The sequence below is a fragment of the Nematostella vectensis genome, chromosome 11 (genome assembly GCF_932526225.1).
Source record: "Nematostella vectensis chromosome 11, jaNemVect1.1, whole genome shotgun sequence".
NCBI lineage: Eukaryota > Metazoa > Cnidaria > Anthozoa > Actiniaria > Edwardsiidae > Nematostella > Nematostella vectensis.
Window position 1 is genome coordinate 3965444 of NC_064044.1, and position 18645 is coordinate 3984088.

Below are 18645 nucleotides of genomic sequence, written 5' to 3' on the forward strand. Positions count from 1 at the left end.
CACGTCTCACATACCACGTGACGAAAAGGTACGTGTCACGTCTCACATACCACGTGACGAAAAGGTACGTGTCACGTCTCACATACCACGTGACGAAAAGATGGTTGCTACCTCACCCATACCACGTAACGAAAAGGTCGTTGTCACGTCACACATCACGTGATTGGAAAAAGGGTGTCACGTCAGCAATACCACGTGATGATGACGACGACGATACCAACGACGTCCATAATAGCGAAGGCGATTATAGTGGTGATTATCACAGTGGTAATGATGACTTTACTAAGGATAATGATTAATGATCTTACAGGTGGTACCGGTGAGTGACGTAGAACCGCCAGGGGACCTCCGGTGGGTCTACCTCAAGCGGTCATCTTCTTCTCTTGGCTTTAACATCACTGGAGGCAACGCGACTGGCATCTTTGTCTCCGAGCTGGACTCGGGCAAAGACAGGCCAAGCGGCCTCAACGTTGGCGACCAGATACTCGAGGTAATCACAGAGAAATTGTTTTAAACAAGTCTTTGCACTCGGCAAGTCTAGAGGAAGGATTGACGACCTACCCTTGACATCTTTTTTTCTAACGCGCGTTCATGTTTCAGCTTTGTTCAAGCTGCGCTATCATTGTTGTGTAATATATAGAGCATGGCTTTGCTTAGTAAGGCAAGCGCTAGTAAACCGTGTTGGCAGGTGATGGGAAGAAGTTCGCGGTTATTTCCTTTATCTTGTGATCAATCTAGAAGAAAAGAGCCAGCACTGCTTTGTCGCGTTCCCAAAATACAGAGCGAACCCATGGTACATCGGAGCTCAACTTGTGATTGTAAACAAACCGGAATTGTCGTGGCGTAGATTAAAGAAAAACTGAAAACAACAATAGGGAACTGCGTAAGCGCTATGACTTCAAATCGTGTTTCTCGGCCAATCAAAACCCCAGTCTCATAGTGCTGTTGTACAATTTTTGGCTCCATTTATGAAGTACTGACTATTTGTATTCCATTGTCTCACAGTATAACGGCATGGATATGACCATGTGTACAGCCGAACAAGCGATGCTAGAGCTTTGTAAACCTACTGCAGATTCCGCACAAGTATTGGTCCAGTACAACCCAACAAGTGAGTATCACTTCCTATGAGTGATTGACACATGCCAATCATCCGTAGGCATTTACACAACCAGTATTGGTCAAGTGCAACCCAACCAGTCAGTATCACTTCCTATGAGTGATTGTCACATGCCAATCATCACTAAGCATATATACAACAAACGCTGAGTGCCATAATCTTCATAAACAAGAAGTCTAGCGCTCCAAACATCTTATCCACCCATTTGATATTGGCTAAGAGCCTTTATTTCATCCAAGATGGAGGACTCCCGGTGAAATGATTATGTAGCCCCAGTACTTTGTCGTAGATTCCATGTCGCGACTAGTGCCTGACACGTGCACGACTAGTGCCTGACACGTGACATGTTTGCACGTTTTAGAGTACAACTCGATAAAAGACCAGCCTGGGGACTCCTTCTATGTCAGGTAAATAGCGTTTATACTTTGTGGACATCATATTGATGGGTCTTTATCTAATGAGTGTGTTGGAACAGTTGGTCACTTTTAATTTGTTGTTTGGAAATTTGCTTAAAGAATGTTAACGAACCACTCCGTTATTGCTAACATTTGAAAATACAAAAGTTTTTTTATGCACGAAAATCACTCGGCTTTTTTGTCTTTAAGGCGACTACACTAAGCACACGGCTGTTTTGTCTTTAGGCTTCTACACTAAGCACACGGCTGTCTTGTCTTTTAGGCTTCTACACTGAGCACACGGCTGTCTTGTCTTTTAGGCTTCTACACTAAGCACACGGCTGTTTATCCTTAAGGGCACTGTATTAAGCACACGGCTGTTTTGTCTTTGAGGCTTCTACACTGAGCACACGGCTGTCTTGTCTTTTAGGCTACTACACTAAGCACACGGCTGTTTATCCTTAAGGGCACTGTATTAAGCACACAGGCCAGTATCAAATACTTGGCTGTTTTGTCCTGTAGTCTACAATATCAGGTTCACAGCTGTTTTGTCCTGTAGGCTAAAATATCAGGCTCACGGCGGTTTTGTCCTGTAGGCTACAATTTAGGCTCACGGCTGTTTTGTCCTGTAGGCTACAGTATAGGGCTCACGGCTGTTTTGTCCTGTAGACTACAATATTAGGCTCACGGCTGTTTTGTCCTGTACACTACAATATTAGGCTCACGGATGTTTATTCCTGTAGACTACAATATTAGGCTCACGGGTGTTTTGTGCTGTACACTACAATATTAGGCTCACGGTTGTTTTGTCCTGTAGGGCTCTGTACCAAAGGGTAGCTCACTCCAAGGACGAGCTTAGCTTTAAGAAAGGTGACATACTCTACATCACGGATAGCATGCACCTTGGGTACGTCGGGTGCTGGAGGGCGTGTCTAGTCAGTCCTGAGGATGCGCTGAAACGAGAGAGTGGCATGGTGCCTAGCAGAACGAAGTAAGTAAACACGAGGGGGGTGGGGGTTGGGGTGGGGATTGGGGGGGGGGGAGGAGGGTGTCTAGTCAATCCTGAGGATGCGCTGAAACGAGAGTGGCATCGTGCCTTGTAGGAAGTAAACACGAAGGGTGGTGGTTGTGTGTGTGTGTATGGGGGAGGCGGGGTGACGGAAGGTGGAGGAAACTCGAAAGATAGAGTAAGTAATCACGAGGAAGGGGGAGTGGTCAGGACGTATCTTGTCAATCCTGAGGAGGCGCTGAAGCGAGAGAAAGGATGATGCCTTTATAATGTTTTATTTCTTCTATAATAATAAGTCCTAGGGCTTAAAATAGATGGTCAGGTTAGCTACCCCAACGAATTGGACTTCCACTTACCGCTACCATACTATAATGCCATGGTAAATCCAGTAGTTTTTTATGTTAGCGCTGTGCATGGATTTAATGTTATTCAACCAACAAGTCTTTTAAAAACTTACCAAGGCTGTGTTGTCCTGTAGACTACAATACTAGGCTCAGGGTTGTTTTGACCTGTAGGCTACAATATTAGGCTCACGGCTGTTTTGTCCTGTAGGCTACAATATTAGGCTCACGGGTGTTTTGTCCTGTAGGCTACAATATTAGGCTCAGGGTTGTTTTGTCCTGTAGGCTACCATAGATACCGGGTATACCGGGTTGAATGTTATTCAATCCACAAGGCTTTTAAAAAGGAGGATTGCTAGAGAAGTGTTTGAGGCTAAAACCTTTAAAACCATCAGTGCATCTAGACAAGAATGGATTGGTTATATAACATGTTCTTATCATATTGTTGTGGTTATATGTTACGTTGTTGTTTATCCTTCTATATATTATTATGTTATTTTGCCCTTGTGTCTATTGTCATTGTTATTTCTGACCTTGTTTCGTTTGTTTTTCTAGAGCTGAGCAAGAAATCTTGTTGCGTCGGAGCCTCGTCCTGGCACATGGCGACGATCACAAGTTGTCTGGTCGTCGCAGCCTGTTCCGCCGAAGCAAGAAAAGCACACATGGGCTTGTGGTCAACCATTCAAGAGAGGGAAGTGACTCGGCGGCCAGTATCACAACCATGTGCTCAGGTACCAATCCCTCCCTTCCTCTCTCCCTCCCCTTCATTCTTCTCTTTTCCATTTTCCTCCTATTTCTCATTACTTTCTCAGCCTTACTGGTTGTATATTTTTGGTTTTTCTTCTTTAGATCTAGGCGTGGTGTCGTACCAAACAGTTGAAAAGCTTGATAGTAAGTACATTTTAATGAGTAAGACGTTTCTTGTATACACATCTAGGCGTGGTGTCGTACCAAACAGTTGAAAAGCTTGATATTAAGTATACTTATTTAACATCTAGGCGTGTAGAAATAAACAAATTCTCTGGTGACATATAAACGCTCGTTTACAATTCTTTCTATAATTAAGAACGGGTTATCTTATTCAAGATAGGTTAAATCCTGTGGAAATAGTCTATCTTCATGCGAAAAAAGTGAGTTCAATAAAAGTCAAACTCTAAGTGCCGATCAAGGTCCCTTATTTAAGTTAGTGACTTAGCAATGCAGGCGATTGTTGGAAGAGGTTTGATGGTTGAACAACGAGACTTCTACTCGCGTGGTAGTAATTCAAACGACAATAATCCTTGGTCAAATGAAAGTGATGTAAGGTGGATGCCAATCATATTGTTCATAATATGGATAAGCTTATTGACAAGCCTTTTTGTACAGGTCACTTGCCACGAACCGTCATCCTTTTCGGTCCTTTCTCCGAGGTGTTTTGTGAGAAACTTGCCACCGACTTCCCCTACAAGTTCACGCTCTTCAAACCAGGTAAGACCTGAGAATTTGTGCAAACTACAGCACAGGCGTTTCAATCAGGCATAGAAGCATAAATTTATCGTGTCTGTCAAACTACGATTTTTGCACCATTATTGGTAGAATTCTCAAAGAGACAAGCGGTTCTAATTTACGCTCCCAGCAAGATGTCAGTTATTTTCAATTTAGAGTTCCTTTCTTCTTGCGAAATAGGAGAATATTTTAGGAGCAATTCTGGGTTCAAATTTTAGCCTTAAAACTTTGGTTTGTTATCATTGCTATCGATTTAAATAAATGCCTGCATTATTATATACTTTGAAGCAGGAATTTGAATCTGGAAAAAAGTACCTCCCTTTTCAAGTAAGCGCCTTGATTAAGACGTCGGCCGCGGTATAGGATTTATTCCAAATATATCAACCGACTTACTGGCCTTCTAGGAAGTCAACATAGGGCGCTTAAACTAGTATTTATGGTATATGACTTTATTGCGCTATAATTTTGTGATGAGTATCCATTATTGATTGCAGAGCTGATGAATTTATCCGAAGAAAAGATCGAGAAGAAAGTCGCCGAAGGCAAGCTCGTGGACTACACGTGGAAGGCAGGGCAGCTTCACTGTTTGACGCTATCTGCGATTAAGAATGTTACTGACAAGGTATGCAAGTATTGTGTCTTGTGTTCTATTTTATGTTAGGTATTCTGATGTTTTTTTTGTTTTCTTCTTATGCAGCATTTATTGCTTACCGTGAGCCCGCATGCGGTCGAGCGGTTGCACGCCTTGCAAGTCTATCCCATAGTGCTCTATGTGAAGTTCAAGTCCTTCAGGCAAATCAAGTGAGTGGCGAACAACCCTGTCTTGCGAACCACATAAGGCTTTCAAGCTTTCCGAATTTCCAAGGCTTGGGCGACAGCTTTCTTTGTCGAAGAAGTTTAGAGACAGAAAGAGCGGAGCATAATGCCTAAGAGAATGCTATCAAAACTAGTCGTGTTAGGGGACTACTTGGGATCTTTAGACGAAGATGAAGATGAAGGCGAGGCTGGTACTCTCAAGCTTTAATGATTTGCACACAGCAGTAGCGGCACACACAGTATAGCGATGTATATGGTACAAAATACAGAGCTAGGCTCGCTACATTTCGCTAGCACCAGACAGTAACAGTAGATATTGGAAAAACTGTCGAGTCATGTTTTCGTTACGCTTGGTTTCCAATGTCGGGCCGTCCCTCCAGGAAAATACTTCAATCACATGGTAGAAACATTATGTGAGATTCAAAAAATCTCATGAAGGGTGAAGAATGTTTTCGTTTCCTTTCCCTCCAAGAAATACTCATGTATTATACAAACATCATGGGGAAATGTCATGACCTGTTGAAAGGGTGCAACAAGGTGGTCATGAATATGGCTTAATCGATGACGTCAAAAGTAGTAGCAGAGCATTAAACTGAAATTATAACAATGGTTCATTTGAGCTCCTTTCTTAGGTAGGAGCAGTGTAGAATCCCGCTCCCAAGGCCTAACAGGATTGGCTGGATTACCTCATTGTTCTATTGTATTTTCGTTCTATTGTTTTGTTTCCCGTGCATCAATCCAATGTGGTGAAATCTTCTGATAGCTTCTCCATGACCCTTAGGTAGTCCCTAAATCTAACATTTTTTGCAGGGATTTACGTGATAGTAAGTACATCCCGGAAAAGATGACAAGTAGAAACGCTAAAGATCTACACGAGTCGTCCTTGAGGCTTGAAAGAGACTTCAAACATTTATTCAATGGTAAGTCCACGCATACAAACCCACAAGGTAGGTGCGCCATTCAAGGCTCCTTGTTTTGTTTGGCATCCTAGCAAAACCTAACATTTATTCAGTGGGAAGTCCACACATTCACACCCACAAGGTAGGTGCGCCATTCAAGGCTCCTTGTTTTGTTTGGCATCCTAGCAAAACCTAACATTTATTCAGTGGGAAGTCCACACATTCACACCCACAAGGTAGGTGCGCCATTCAAGGTTTCGTTGTTTCGTTTGGCATCCTAGCAAAACCTAACATTTATTTAGTGGTAAGTCCACGCATACAAACCCACAAGGTAGGTGCGCCATTCAAGGCTCCTTGTTTCGTTTGGCATCCTAGCAAAACTTAACATTTATTTAGTGGGAAGTCCACACATTCACACCCACAAGGTAGGTGCGCCATTCAAGGCTCCTTGTTTTGTTTGGCATCCTAGCAAAACTTAACATTTATTCAGTGGTAAGTCCACGCATACAAACCCACAAGGTAGGTGCGCCATTCAAGGCTCCTTGTTTTGTTTGGCATCCTAGCAAAACTTAACATTTATTCAGTGGGAAGTTCACACATTCGCACCCACTAGGCTCGGGAAGTGCGAGCATCCAAGGTGCCTTGTTTCGTTTGGCAGCCTAGCTATAGCAGAAAGTACTGAGATTAGCAAAAGTTAGAATGTGGTTGAGGTCTGTCGCCAGCTTTCGGGGCTTTAAGACTAAAAAAACATAAAACAGGCGAACAAAACAGACATTCGTGGCGGGGAAACCCAAAATAAAAGCTAAGAAGGCAATAGGGAACTTGCGCTAACAGATCACATGACTTTTTGGGTGTCAAACTAGCGCGCGCTCAGGTTAGCGGCAAAATAACAGCAACAAAAAGCAACTTACCTATTGCTCACGAATAAAGCCATATTTTTTTTTTCAGGAAAGGATTTATTTCATTGAAACATTTTATTTTATCGTCGTTTTCTTGCGTGCTACCCAAAAGGTCACGTGATGCCTTAGCGCAAGTCCCTATTGTACTTGGGCAATTTGAAAGTACGCTCATGTCAAGTAAGTTACTTTAGCCTCCTCCGCACCCCTCTCCGGTGTTTTGGACCATTTATTGGGAAAAAAATGGCCTCTTATCGATTTCGGGTTTCCTGTGGCGTGATCGAGAAAGGGACTGTTCCCCACCGGTTCAACTCGCCACAGGATTTTACTGGCAGCCATCTTGGAAATGGAGCCTAGTCCCTAGCGTTTTAGAATACCACAGGTCTCCCGCGTGCTCGCCCCAGGCTCTTTTAGACCATTTAGAAAAACGACAGCATCGATTGATATGAATACTGAAAAAGTTAAAAAAACATACTCGAGATGCTTGTGGAGGACTAGCTTTACTTAAAAGTATGTCGAATTTTCTTTCTGAGTTTACTGTATTTGTGGGTGTTTCTCCCAGCGTCTGTTCACGGCAACTCAACAACTCACATCTGCACGGCCATCCAGGAGGCGGTGGCTGAGCAACAGAAGAAAACCATATGGGTCCCTCTCTCCAGCGTATGAACACTAGATACACAGCGAGAAAGACCTTGTGGGTCCCTCTCTACAGCGTATGAATACTACCCACACAGCGAGAAAGACAGCGAGAAAGACCATGTGGCCCCTTTCTACAGCGTGTGAACACTAGCCACACAGCGAGAAAGACAGCGAGAAAGACCATGTGGCCCCTTTCTACAGCGTGTGAACACTAGCCACACAGCGAGAAAGACAGCGAGAAAGACCATGTGGCCCCTTTCTACAGCGTGTGAACACTACCCACACAGCGAGAAAGACAGCGAGAAAGACCATGTGGGCCCCTTTCTACAGCGTGTGAACACTACCCACACAGCGAGACACATCAGTGGCTAATTGATTAAGCTCTCCTTTCATTTAGTATATAGCTGATATGATTAAGGGCTATGGCTTCCATCCACCGATCACAGTGGCCACGGAATGTGTTTAGATTATTTGTGAAAATGCTGGCCAAAACAACCGACACATTGTTGCCCCTGCAGTGACGCTTTTGGGACGCCATGTTGGGACCAGTGCCGTAGCAGGCATCGAAATATTAGGGGTGGCACAATACAGAAACAGTAAGAAAATATTTGGGGGCACGGCCACGCCCCTACTGGTCATTTCCTTATATATATTTTAAATATTTGGGGGCACGTGACCCTTGTGCCCCACCCCCGGCTACGGCCCTGTTGGGAGGAGCTGTGAAGAAGTTCGCCAAATTTGCTTTGTCTTGTGGACAACAGAGTGTGTATGGGATGCTGGGCTGCTATTACCGCTGTTTGCTCGTGTCTTAGCTCTCGCTTTCTTAGATTTGCACTCGGAGAGTCCGTGGGTCGTAACACGCATTGCCTCATGGGTACGAAATGTAATTTAACGAATGCAGGTTAGATAGTGCCTTTTTATTTATGTGCTTGTGAACACTTTCGAGGGCTTATATATTTCCTTTTGAGTATTATCCATCATGCACCGTGCAGGGCCGTAGGGGGGAGGGGGGGAGGCACTGAAGTCACGGGCCCCCAAATATTATAAGGAAATGACCAGTAGGGGCGTGGCTGTGCCCCCGATATTTTCTTAATGTTTCTTTATCGTACCCCTAATATGCCGAGGCCTGCTACGGCTATGCTGCGGGTTACGACACTTGGATTATTGGGTGCAACCTTATTTGTAATAGGTGTTTAACTATCCCCCATGATCGCTATAGCTTAGAATAGCAAAGGGTGGCTTTACAAAGCTTTTAGGCGAAAGACATGTGTTTTTAGGTAAGGGGGTAGGAATGGGGGGAAAGAAATGTACAGTATTTTATTGATTGCAGGCTACTGTGCATCAGAATAATAATAAAATACATCTAGAAACTGCTACGAATTTTGTTGAGCTTATATGGAAAACTCGGGAATATGACTAGAGAAAAACTGTACAATTAATCCCGAATGCCATTTGAATCGAGGCCGACTGAGTAATCGTTAATAGAATCCATTCCCATAATTTACTTTCGATTAATTAATCGATTATGGGATAATTATTATTGATTGTATTGAGCATTTTATGATGCGTCCCTTTCCCGCAGTATTTAGTGGGTTGTCTTCTTTCAAATTTGTCAAGCAATCTCTGCACAGAGCCGTAGTAGGCCACGTAAGATTGGGGGGAGGGGTGGCAAAATATAGAAACATTTTGAAAATATTGGGGGACACGGCCACGCCCCTTCTAGTAAAAGTGGCATATTATGCTTGTGGCAGTGCTCGTTTTTTGCTAAAATTATGCTACTTTTTTTAAACATTCTCTGCACAAACTTCACAACTCACAAGACAAGATTGAAGATGTATTTTATTAACCCTGGCCTGACGTTCTGGGCCCGGTTGTTCAAAACCTGGGTAACTTTACAGGCCCTTACTCAGGGGGGTGGGGAATGAAGGGAACCCCCCCCCCCTTATTTGTAGTCAAATCAGACAAACGTCCCGTTGAGAAACTGCAAAGTCATAAAAAAAATCCCTTTTTGTTATTTCGGGTGTGGTCAGATTATCAAACTCACTATCTCCCCCAGAAAAAATAGGTCCACTTTTTCGGATTTCTCATGTCATTACTCATTGGTGACATTACTGGTCTATCCTCTCTGTTCTCGCTTCCTTGTAAACTTTCTGGATGTAAGTAGTTCACTGCACTTGACTCGTTTGTCATTACTCATTGGTGACATTACTGGTCTATCCTCTCTGTTCTCGCTTCCTTGTAAACTTTCTGGATGTAAGTAGTTCACTGCACTTGACTCGTTTGTCATTACTCATTGGTGACATTACTGGTCTATCCTCTCTGTTCTCGCTTCCTTGTAAACTTTCTGGATGTAAGTAGTTCACTACACTTGACTCGTTTGTCATTATTCTTTGGTGACATTACTGGTCTATCCTCTCTGTTCTCGCTTCCTTGTAAACTTTCTGGATGTAAGTAGTTCACTACACTTGACTCGTTTGTCATTATTCTTTGGTGACATTACTGGTCTATCCTCTCTGTTCTCGCTCCCTTGTAAACTTTCTGGATGTAAGTAGTTCACTGCACTTGACTCGTTTGTCGTGGCGGCCGCCATATTTTGAAACGAGCACTGGGAGAAAGTAAGGAGTCTGGGATTGAGACACAGACTTCCGATTCCGTTTTATCGAATTCCCGCGGTATCTCAACATAACTAAAAATCAATCGCAAAATAGGAGTGGAACCTCAGATTATGCCAGACCAGGGGCTCATAAGTAGGGGCAATCATCTGTATTATATAACTGTCACGGCGTTTCCTAAGATCAGGCTATTTTTAGACGCTCGGATTAGCCAATCAGATGACAGGGCGGAAAAATTGACTTTGTCTCAAGGAATCTAAAATGGCGGCTGAGAAGGGGAAAAACGACGCTTGCTTTTCAAAGTATTCCTACGTCGTCATATGCCTTCTTATTTCTGTTGTTACGAGGACATTTTTTCTTGCTCATGCAAAGCAAAAAATTCGGAAATAAGTGATCATTTGTTTCGATCTCGAAATTCTGTCGCTGAGAGGCGATATTATCATCCATAAGGTTTTTGATACTGCTAGTTAACTAAAAATAGTGTAAGAAGTAACAATGGACTTTGTACATATACTAGCTGTAACATGCCATTGTAACTCATTTATAACATGATGAAGGCAGGTATTGACCTGCCGAAATATCGTTCTAAAAAACATAAGTCTGCGTTGTTGTGTATAACGAGAGAGTCTGGTAACAACAAGTGACGTCATCATCCTGACGGATGAAAGTCACATGATAGGTAGCCTACGTGTAGCCGCTGACTCGCGTTACACGATTACTAGATAGTAACTACTAGTAATCGTAACACTATATGAACGTGTATTAAGTTTAATTTAGCTGTTTTCGGTTGCTCTTATGTTGTACTGTGAGAGAAATCAGTGTCTTTTTTTTAATGATAAAATTCCTCCTCCCCCCCTGAGTCCCAGATTTTTGGCTTTTTCGTTATTTATTTGACTTACTTGATCTACTAAAAAGTGCACAAAAACAGTGCTTAGCCACCCGTCTACCATCCAACATTCCAGCCAAGGACTCGAGAGCGCAAATTTGAGCCTAGTAGCCAAAATAGAAATGTCACAGCTTTGTGTCATAGACGACAAACATATAGGACATCTGAGCCGAAAAAATTCAAAAACAGATTCAACTTGCTGTGTATCCAGAGCTATATTTCTAGTGTTCTTATAGGGTGGTCTTAAAAAATAAAACACCAAATATAAAGCACCATTTTAAGTGTTAAGTTTTCTGAGAAACTTAATTATTAAAGCATAAAATATTTGTTTCTAGTCCGCCTCTACTTAAGAAAACTTTCTATATCGAATATTAAAAATACCAGACTTCGGACAAGTGCATCCTGGCAACTACAAAAATTAAATGAGTGCCTATGGTGCTAACAGCATGTACAGTGTTTCATCTTTTGTAAAATTTGTTGTGATGTCATATGGATCAAGCAAGCTTGACCACTGAATTTGTGCTCATAGTTTGATGTTTGTTATTATCTTGCAGAATAAGATTATGGCATTTCCTTTGTCCAAGGAATCTGATAACTTTGCTTAACTTGGGAGGTTACTGATAGATGGTGGAACAAAGGCATTGCGCTCTGTACTGGATGGTCTCCATCCACCTGGTGACTTGGCTGTTGCTTTAAACAATAACCAAACATTACTTCACAACCTATGGAAGCGACCAACTCCCCCACCTCGCAACTGGAGAAGAGTACTGAATGATGATCAGTGGTATCAGCTCTTTTCACGACCACCTTTACTCCCACCCTCCTCAGAACCCTTTGATATCACCCTTCTTACTATTCTGTTGAGAAATAATTGTCCAACTCTGACTGAACCAGTAACGGGATGGGATGCACTGCCAGCTGACACCGACATCTCCACGGAGGCGAATATAACAAGAATCAAGTATTATCGCAACAAGGTGTATGGCCATATCCATGAGGCTGCGTACGATGACGCCACTTTTGAAGAGTTTTGGGACCGTATCGCAGATGCATTGGTTGCACTTGGTGTCAATCAAGACGAGATTGATGAACTGAAGAGACGGCCTGGGTCAAATGAATGCTTTGAAATACTAGCGCAATGGCATCAGTTGGAGGAAATCTGTCAACAAGTGAAGGGTGTTGGTGAACAACTCGGTCAACGAGTCCAGGGTGTTGGTCAACGAGTCCAGGGTGTTGATCAACGAGTCCAGGGTGTTGGTGAACAACACGGTCAACAAGTCCAGGGTGTTGATCAACGAGTCCAGGGTGTTGATCAACGAGTCCAGGGTGTTGGGGAACAACTCGGTCAACAAGTCCAGGGTGTTGGTGAACAACTCGGTCAACAAGTCCAGGGTGTTGGTGAACAACTCGGTCAACGAGTCCAGGGTGTTGGTGAACAACTCGGTCAACGAGTCCAGGGTGTTGGTGAACGAGTCCAGGGTGTTGATCAACGAGTCCAGGGTGTTGATCAACGAGTCCAGGGTGTTGATCAACGAGTCCAGGGTGTTGATCAACGAGTCCAGGGTGTTGATCAACGAGTCCAGGGTGTTGGTGAACAACTCGGTCAACGAGTCCAGGGTGTTGATCAACGAGTCCAGGGTGTTGATCAACGAGTCCAGGGTGTTGGTCAACGAGTCCAGGGTGTTGATCAACGAGTCCAGGGTGTTGATCAACGAGTCCAGGGTGTTGATCAACGAGTCCAGGGTGTTGGTGAACAACTCGGTCAACGAGTCCAGGGTGTTGGTGAACAACTCGGTCAACGAGTCCAGGGTGTTGGTGAACAACTCCGTCAACAAGTCCAGGGTGTTGATCAACGAGTCCAGGGTGTTGGTGAACAACTCGGTCAACAAGTCCAGGGTGTTGATCAACGAGTCCAGGGTGTTGGTGAACAACTCGGTCAACAAGTCCAGGGTGTTGATCAACGAGTCCAGGGTGTTGGTGAACAACTCGGTCAACAAGTCCAGGGTGTTAGTCAACAGCTCCACGATCTCAGTCACCAATTGACTGCATTTTTTTAAACGTTGACTAATCAAATTCTACTTGAAAACTTCAAAAACTCATTATGCAATAGACATTTTGGCCAATCGGTGAACGGATTTGGTCATGAGATTCTAAACGCGTGCGGAAGGAGTGCGGTTCGCGGGGGCGGCTGGATGAATTTACTTCATGAAACATACATAGTTATCTAGCAAATCATTGCATTAAAGTGCCGGCCCCTCACTTATCGGCCGCTGAAACACGCTATAGCGTCTCTTATCGGCTCAACTATTTACAGTATTTCAAAATGATGTTCAAAAGTCGAGCCAATAATCTAAGTTAATCAGAATGACCCTCTAGAAGTTTTTAATAAAAAAAAGTTGTGCTAACAAGGTGCTAACAAGGAGGACTTCTTTCTGCCGTTAGTACGATATTTACCTCTAATGTGAGTTAACTGTACTTTCCGTTTTCAGAAGTATCATCCCGCGACCATCCCGTGTCTACTGAAAATCCATTTCCTCCCGAGATTGCAATTGTCTTTCTGGTAGTCTGTCGTGATTTGAGAAACTCGGAAGACTGGAGATATGTCCTAAGGCAATCCATCCAAGATGATTACTCGGCGCTGGATAAAGATGACATCATCTGCTATCTTTGTGAGCACAAGAATGAGGTTGCCTTTGTGATCGATGGATACGACGAGCTCTCTTCATCCGCGAAAAAAGCATTCGATAAGATCTTTAGTAATGAAATACTACAGGAAAGCTTCGTCATCGTCACTACCCGCCCAAACACGATGAAGCCAGAGATGCGAGGATACTTTAGAAAGCTAGAAATTAAAGGGTTTGGTGACTCTAAAGTCGAAGAGTTTATTTCGAGTTATTTTGCATCCTCTCCGAAAATATCCGTGCAATTTAGAGAGCGTATGAAACAAGACAGCGGAATTAAAGATTTTTTGCACAACCCTCTTTTTCTTGCAATGGCATGTGTGGTATTTGAGGATAGTCAAGATCGAATCACAGAGGCTCTCACTGAGACGGAACTCTTCGGTAAAATGGTGTTCTGTCTGACAAAGCGACATTGCAAGAAAAACAACGAAGATGACGTTGAAGTGAATAAAATCAAAGAGAGATTCCATGAGACGTATGTTAAGTTAGGAGAGTATGCCTTAAAAAGCTGATGATTTGCGCTATGAGGTTGACAACCTGCCTGACGAACTAGTCTTACTTGAAATAGGACTTTTCGTGAAAAGCACTTCTCCTAATCGGATTCATAATCCACCTGTGGTTTCATTTTTCCACGAATCTCTTCCAGGGGTTTTTTGCCGCATCATATTTTGCGGCATGTCTAAAAAGAGGGAGCGATGAAATTGAACAATTCATCTATTATTCCCTCATCATATTTTCTTTAAAGAGGTTTGATGTCATTGCGTTGCTTGAGAAAGACTCCATCAATGAGGTCACAATTTATCTTGCACAAACACAACACACCAACCAGCCACACCCTACACCAGACACTACCCCACAACCAATTTCCCCCCCCTACAAACACCTACATACAGCCCCCTCCCCCACCATACACACATCTCCCTCACCACCACTCTTACCTATACACCGTACCAAATTTTTTTCCCACCAACACAGCCATTAGCCATCTCCATACCACACCATATTATTATTTTTTTTTTGCTTTTTCACCTACCCACCACACACTACCACAACCTATTCTATAGTCCCACTTTATCTCTTCACCACCCTCCACCACCTACTAGTCGAACCTATCCACCTTTTCACCGTAATTACATTACTACCATCTCCACTCTACATTACCTTACTAGCCATCCTTCACAATCACCCTCCAACATCACCATACCATATGATCACACCCACCTCACTACCACACCACTTTAGGCCCCTACGTCTTGGTACGAATACCCGATCCAAACCGAAAAGGAATTCTACGAGTCTCCTGTACCACACAGCATAACCACACCGAATAAAAACAGTCCTTCTATTCCATCGACAACAAGCCACCATCTCCAGATATAGACATACAGGCCTCAACAATGACCGTAGGAAAACTTCCCCGAGACTCCTACGTAACACACGCTACTGCCCTGAATATCCTCACCTGACTCCTCACCAACACTCTATCCTCTCAGCGTATGTCACCCCGTCATCCTATCTGGCACAGAACACTTCCAAAATATTCCCGTACAATAACATAGCCATTCATTGTATTCATCCGCCATATTTTGCCAATTTTGTAAACCAAACCGCAACCTAGTTAATAAATACCCGGATGTACAATAACCGGAACCGGAAACAGCGATATCTATTTTCATCTAATACTCGTATAACCACGAGCGCAATCCCCTTATAACCCCTCACTTCGCTGCATACGGAATACCTCCAAGACACCAATCTAAGCTCCGCCAATACACATCTCGGGTATGTACACCCTCCTTTCCACACATCCTATATACTACCCACCACATCACGACACCCGTATTCTCTCCCCTTCCTGCTACATGCATAAGTTCCCACACTTATTTATCATTTAGTCCACCACATACAGCCGCTAGCCAGGACCATCACATGCACCATTTTGTCCACTACACACTTCCCCCTCCTATCTTAGCCTCTATCCACTTTTTTCTCTTTACCTCATTCCCCGGCGCGCTACCTTTTACTTTTCAGACCAAGCCATGCACTCAGCCGGAGCCAGGCGCTACACAGGTTTGGCCATTGCATGCACCACGCTTCACTACAGGCATTACTAACGAGCGTGTAGGGGCGGGTGATGAGGGCCTTATCATTCGAAACACGCTTCATATACGAATCATCTCCCTAGTTTTTTCCCCTTTTTACTCCCACCATCATCGCCGCTTTTCCCCTAGCTTTCCCCTAAGTCTCCCCGCTTTAATCCCAGGTTCGTATATGACCAACCAATAGACCTCGCCCCCTGATGAGAAGTCTTGGTTGGCGTTATATGCTTTAGTTCTCCATTTCGCAGAGCTCTCTGAAATGACCTACACACTTTTGTCTTATTGGTTTATTTTGTTATGTCCATTTTGCATATACATGCCGGTTGTTTTTTTCATGCCTTTGCCTTTTCCCCTTATCTCTTACCACCGATTATCGCTTCATCTGGGGTAAACTATCCTTCCTGTCTTGTTAACGTTTCAGCCTCATCTCCACTCTCACCGCGCTCCCTTTGTCGCCTCCCGCGCCCCTACTTCATCTTCTTCTCGCCGTTTTACTAGCATCATTTTCCATTGTCCGCAATACTTCCTTTCACCGCTACAGTATTTTATATTTTTTCTCTCTCATTCAATCTCTATTATTATTTAATTTCGCCTGTCAATCATACCACTTACACACTTCATTAGATACATACCTCCACACATACCTCACCCTCTCCATTACCGCTCACCATTTCCTCTCTACAATCTAAACACTTTTCTTTCTCTTACCCTACATATTACTTTCCTACCCTACACACAACACACTTTCTCAAAAACACTACACAGTCTCGTCACAATATCCCCGCTCATCATTCTGTTCACACTCGTATTATCCCCCTTCATCAGATTTCACTAATGCCGCCATCACCTCTTCACATCCGCTACACAACACTCGCCACAAGTTACCGATTTTAACTGTTTCAATCTCCACATAATACCATTTTTACTAACTACCTTCTCCACTCAACCAAAAACAACCCTTTATTCATAACTCTCATGTCGTTTTATTATCAATCCCATCTCTTATAACAACCTTAACTCTTCGTCTCATAATCCATAATCTTAACCACCCGAACATAACTTGATAACCCTATCACCCCTTCCCCTTCCTTCACACTGCAACTTCACAAACATAAACTAAGTTTCACCATTCGCTACACAACCACCTCTCCACCTACTTATCTCAACCTATCACCATCTTTATCTTCTATCACCGCCTTCCTATATACTACAATACCACACTCACTCACTCTCTCATAACGATATATTATCACCCACATTTACACCATAACCTCACAAATTTTAAATCGACCTCCGCACCACTACCATTTTAACACACACAGACCCATCACGCTAAATTATAAGCCTTATCTACTCCACATCCCCCTCACCACCACTCTTACCTATACACCGTACCAATTTTTTCCCCACCAACACAGCCATTAGCCATCTCTCTACCACACCATATTATTATTATTTTTTTTTCACCTACCCACCACACTACCACAACCTATTCTATAGTCCCACTTTATCTTTTCACCACCCTCCATCACCTACTAGTCTAACCTATCCACCTTTTCACCGTAATTACATTACTACCATCTCCACTCTACATTACCTTATTAGCCATCCTTCACCATCACCCTCCAACATCACCACACCATATGATCACACCCACCTCACTACCACACCACTTTAGGCCCCTACGTCTTGGTAAGAATACCCGATCCAAACCAAAAAGTTTTCGATATGATGCCAAACCTAGGTACTCCCCCCTTCCCCTCGAAACCACAATCTCTAACCCCCCCCCCCCACCCCTCCCCCTACCATACACACACACTTTTGGAACCACTTAGCGACGCCCTTGCAGGTGCACACATGTTGTGATTTATCATTTAGCTGTCTTAGGGTTAGTAATCCGTGTTTGTTTATATCGCAGGCCCGTACCCAAGGGGTGTGCATCGGGTTCGAACGCACCCCCCCCCCCCCCACCCCCACAACGGTCGAAGGTCCACTGTCGGTTATTAGTAGACGTGCTATTTGTAGACGAAAAACTATAAAGCTAGATCACTCTGGTATGTCATTAATCCAGAGTCAGACTTTTTTGTTGTAGCCAAATACGGCCATAAATTCCTGTGGAGATACTGCAAGGGCATAAAAAATCCCTTTTTGTCCTGTCGGGGGTGGTGAGCTCACCACCACCCCCCCTACCCCCTTACCCCCCCCCCCCCCCCCCCCCCCCAGTGAGAAAAACGAGATTGTTTTCGGTTTTCGCATCCCCCCCCCCCCCCCCCCCCCAAAGGAAAATCCTGGGTACGGGCCTGTATTGTATGTTATTTGTCCTTTGAGTTGATCTCGATAACGAGCATTACTTAGACTGTCATAGTAATGCAGAACTAATGATGTTGGTATGAGCATTTGCCTTTACGTGTGCTACTGATGGCAATTCGTCCACCTATTAATCATAATTCCAAGCGGCGCTAGAGCGTACCTTGCCCTTAACGATTCGCTTACATATTCCAAATGTTCTGGTATGATATAATGATGTTAGTATGGGCATTCCTTTACCTGTATTTTTCCAAGTTATCTGCTAGTAAAAGAATTCAGCCTTGTCCATAGAAACAACTAAATGAACTTGTATAATCATCAACATTTTTATTCGCTTCTACTTACCATTTTCTTGTTAGTTTTTTTTTCCATTTAAAAGGGGATTCATGGAAATTCAAAGACTCCATAAGCCCATTCTTCCGTAGGAGAGCGAGATATACTATCAAGATTTTTGTTTGAC

At 43.5% G+C, this 18645-nt stretch overlaps 1 protein-coding gene and 1 long non-coding RNA gene across 3 annotated transcripts in view; both read left to right on the forward strand.

Annotated features, from left to right (window-relative positions):
• The window catches only part of LOC5507706 (disks large homolog 5), a 29157-nt gene extending 14622 nt beyond the window's left edge, over positions 1–14535 (forward strand). The window contains exons 13-23 of one of the 2 annotated variants that reach the window (XM_032376461.2): positions 311–490; positions 1006–1111; positions 1482–1527; positions 2333–2506; positions 3421–3596; positions 3715–3756; positions 4231–4332; positions 4845–4972; positions 5048–5151; positions 5977–6086; positions 13588–14535. In XM_032376461.2, coding sequence (XP_032232352.1) covers positions 311–490; positions 1006–1111; positions 1482–1527; positions 2333–2506; positions 3421–3596; positions 3715–3756; positions 4231–4332; positions 4845–4972; positions 5048–5151; positions 5977–6086; positions 13588–14291 — 1872 coding nt within the window. In that variant the 3' untranslated portion in view covers positions 14292–14535. Of the gene's footprint in view, positions 1–310; positions 491–1005; positions 1112–1481; positions 1528–2332; positions 2507–3420; positions 3597–3714; positions 3757–4230; positions 4333–4844; positions 4973–5047; positions 5152–5976; positions 6087–7523; positions 8977–13587 lie in introns of those variants that run through there. The other variant, XM_032376462.2, reaches the window with a different exon arrangement.
• A 418-nt stretch (positions 14536–14953) lies between these two features.
• Positions 14954–17210, forward strand: LOC125573851. The gene is made up of 2 exons (XR_007314230.1): positions 14954–15561; positions 15811–17210. It is a non-coding gene; the product is annotated as an uncharacterized LOC125573851 (long non-coding RNA).
• The last annotated feature ends 1435 nt before the right edge of the window (positions 17211–18645 follow it).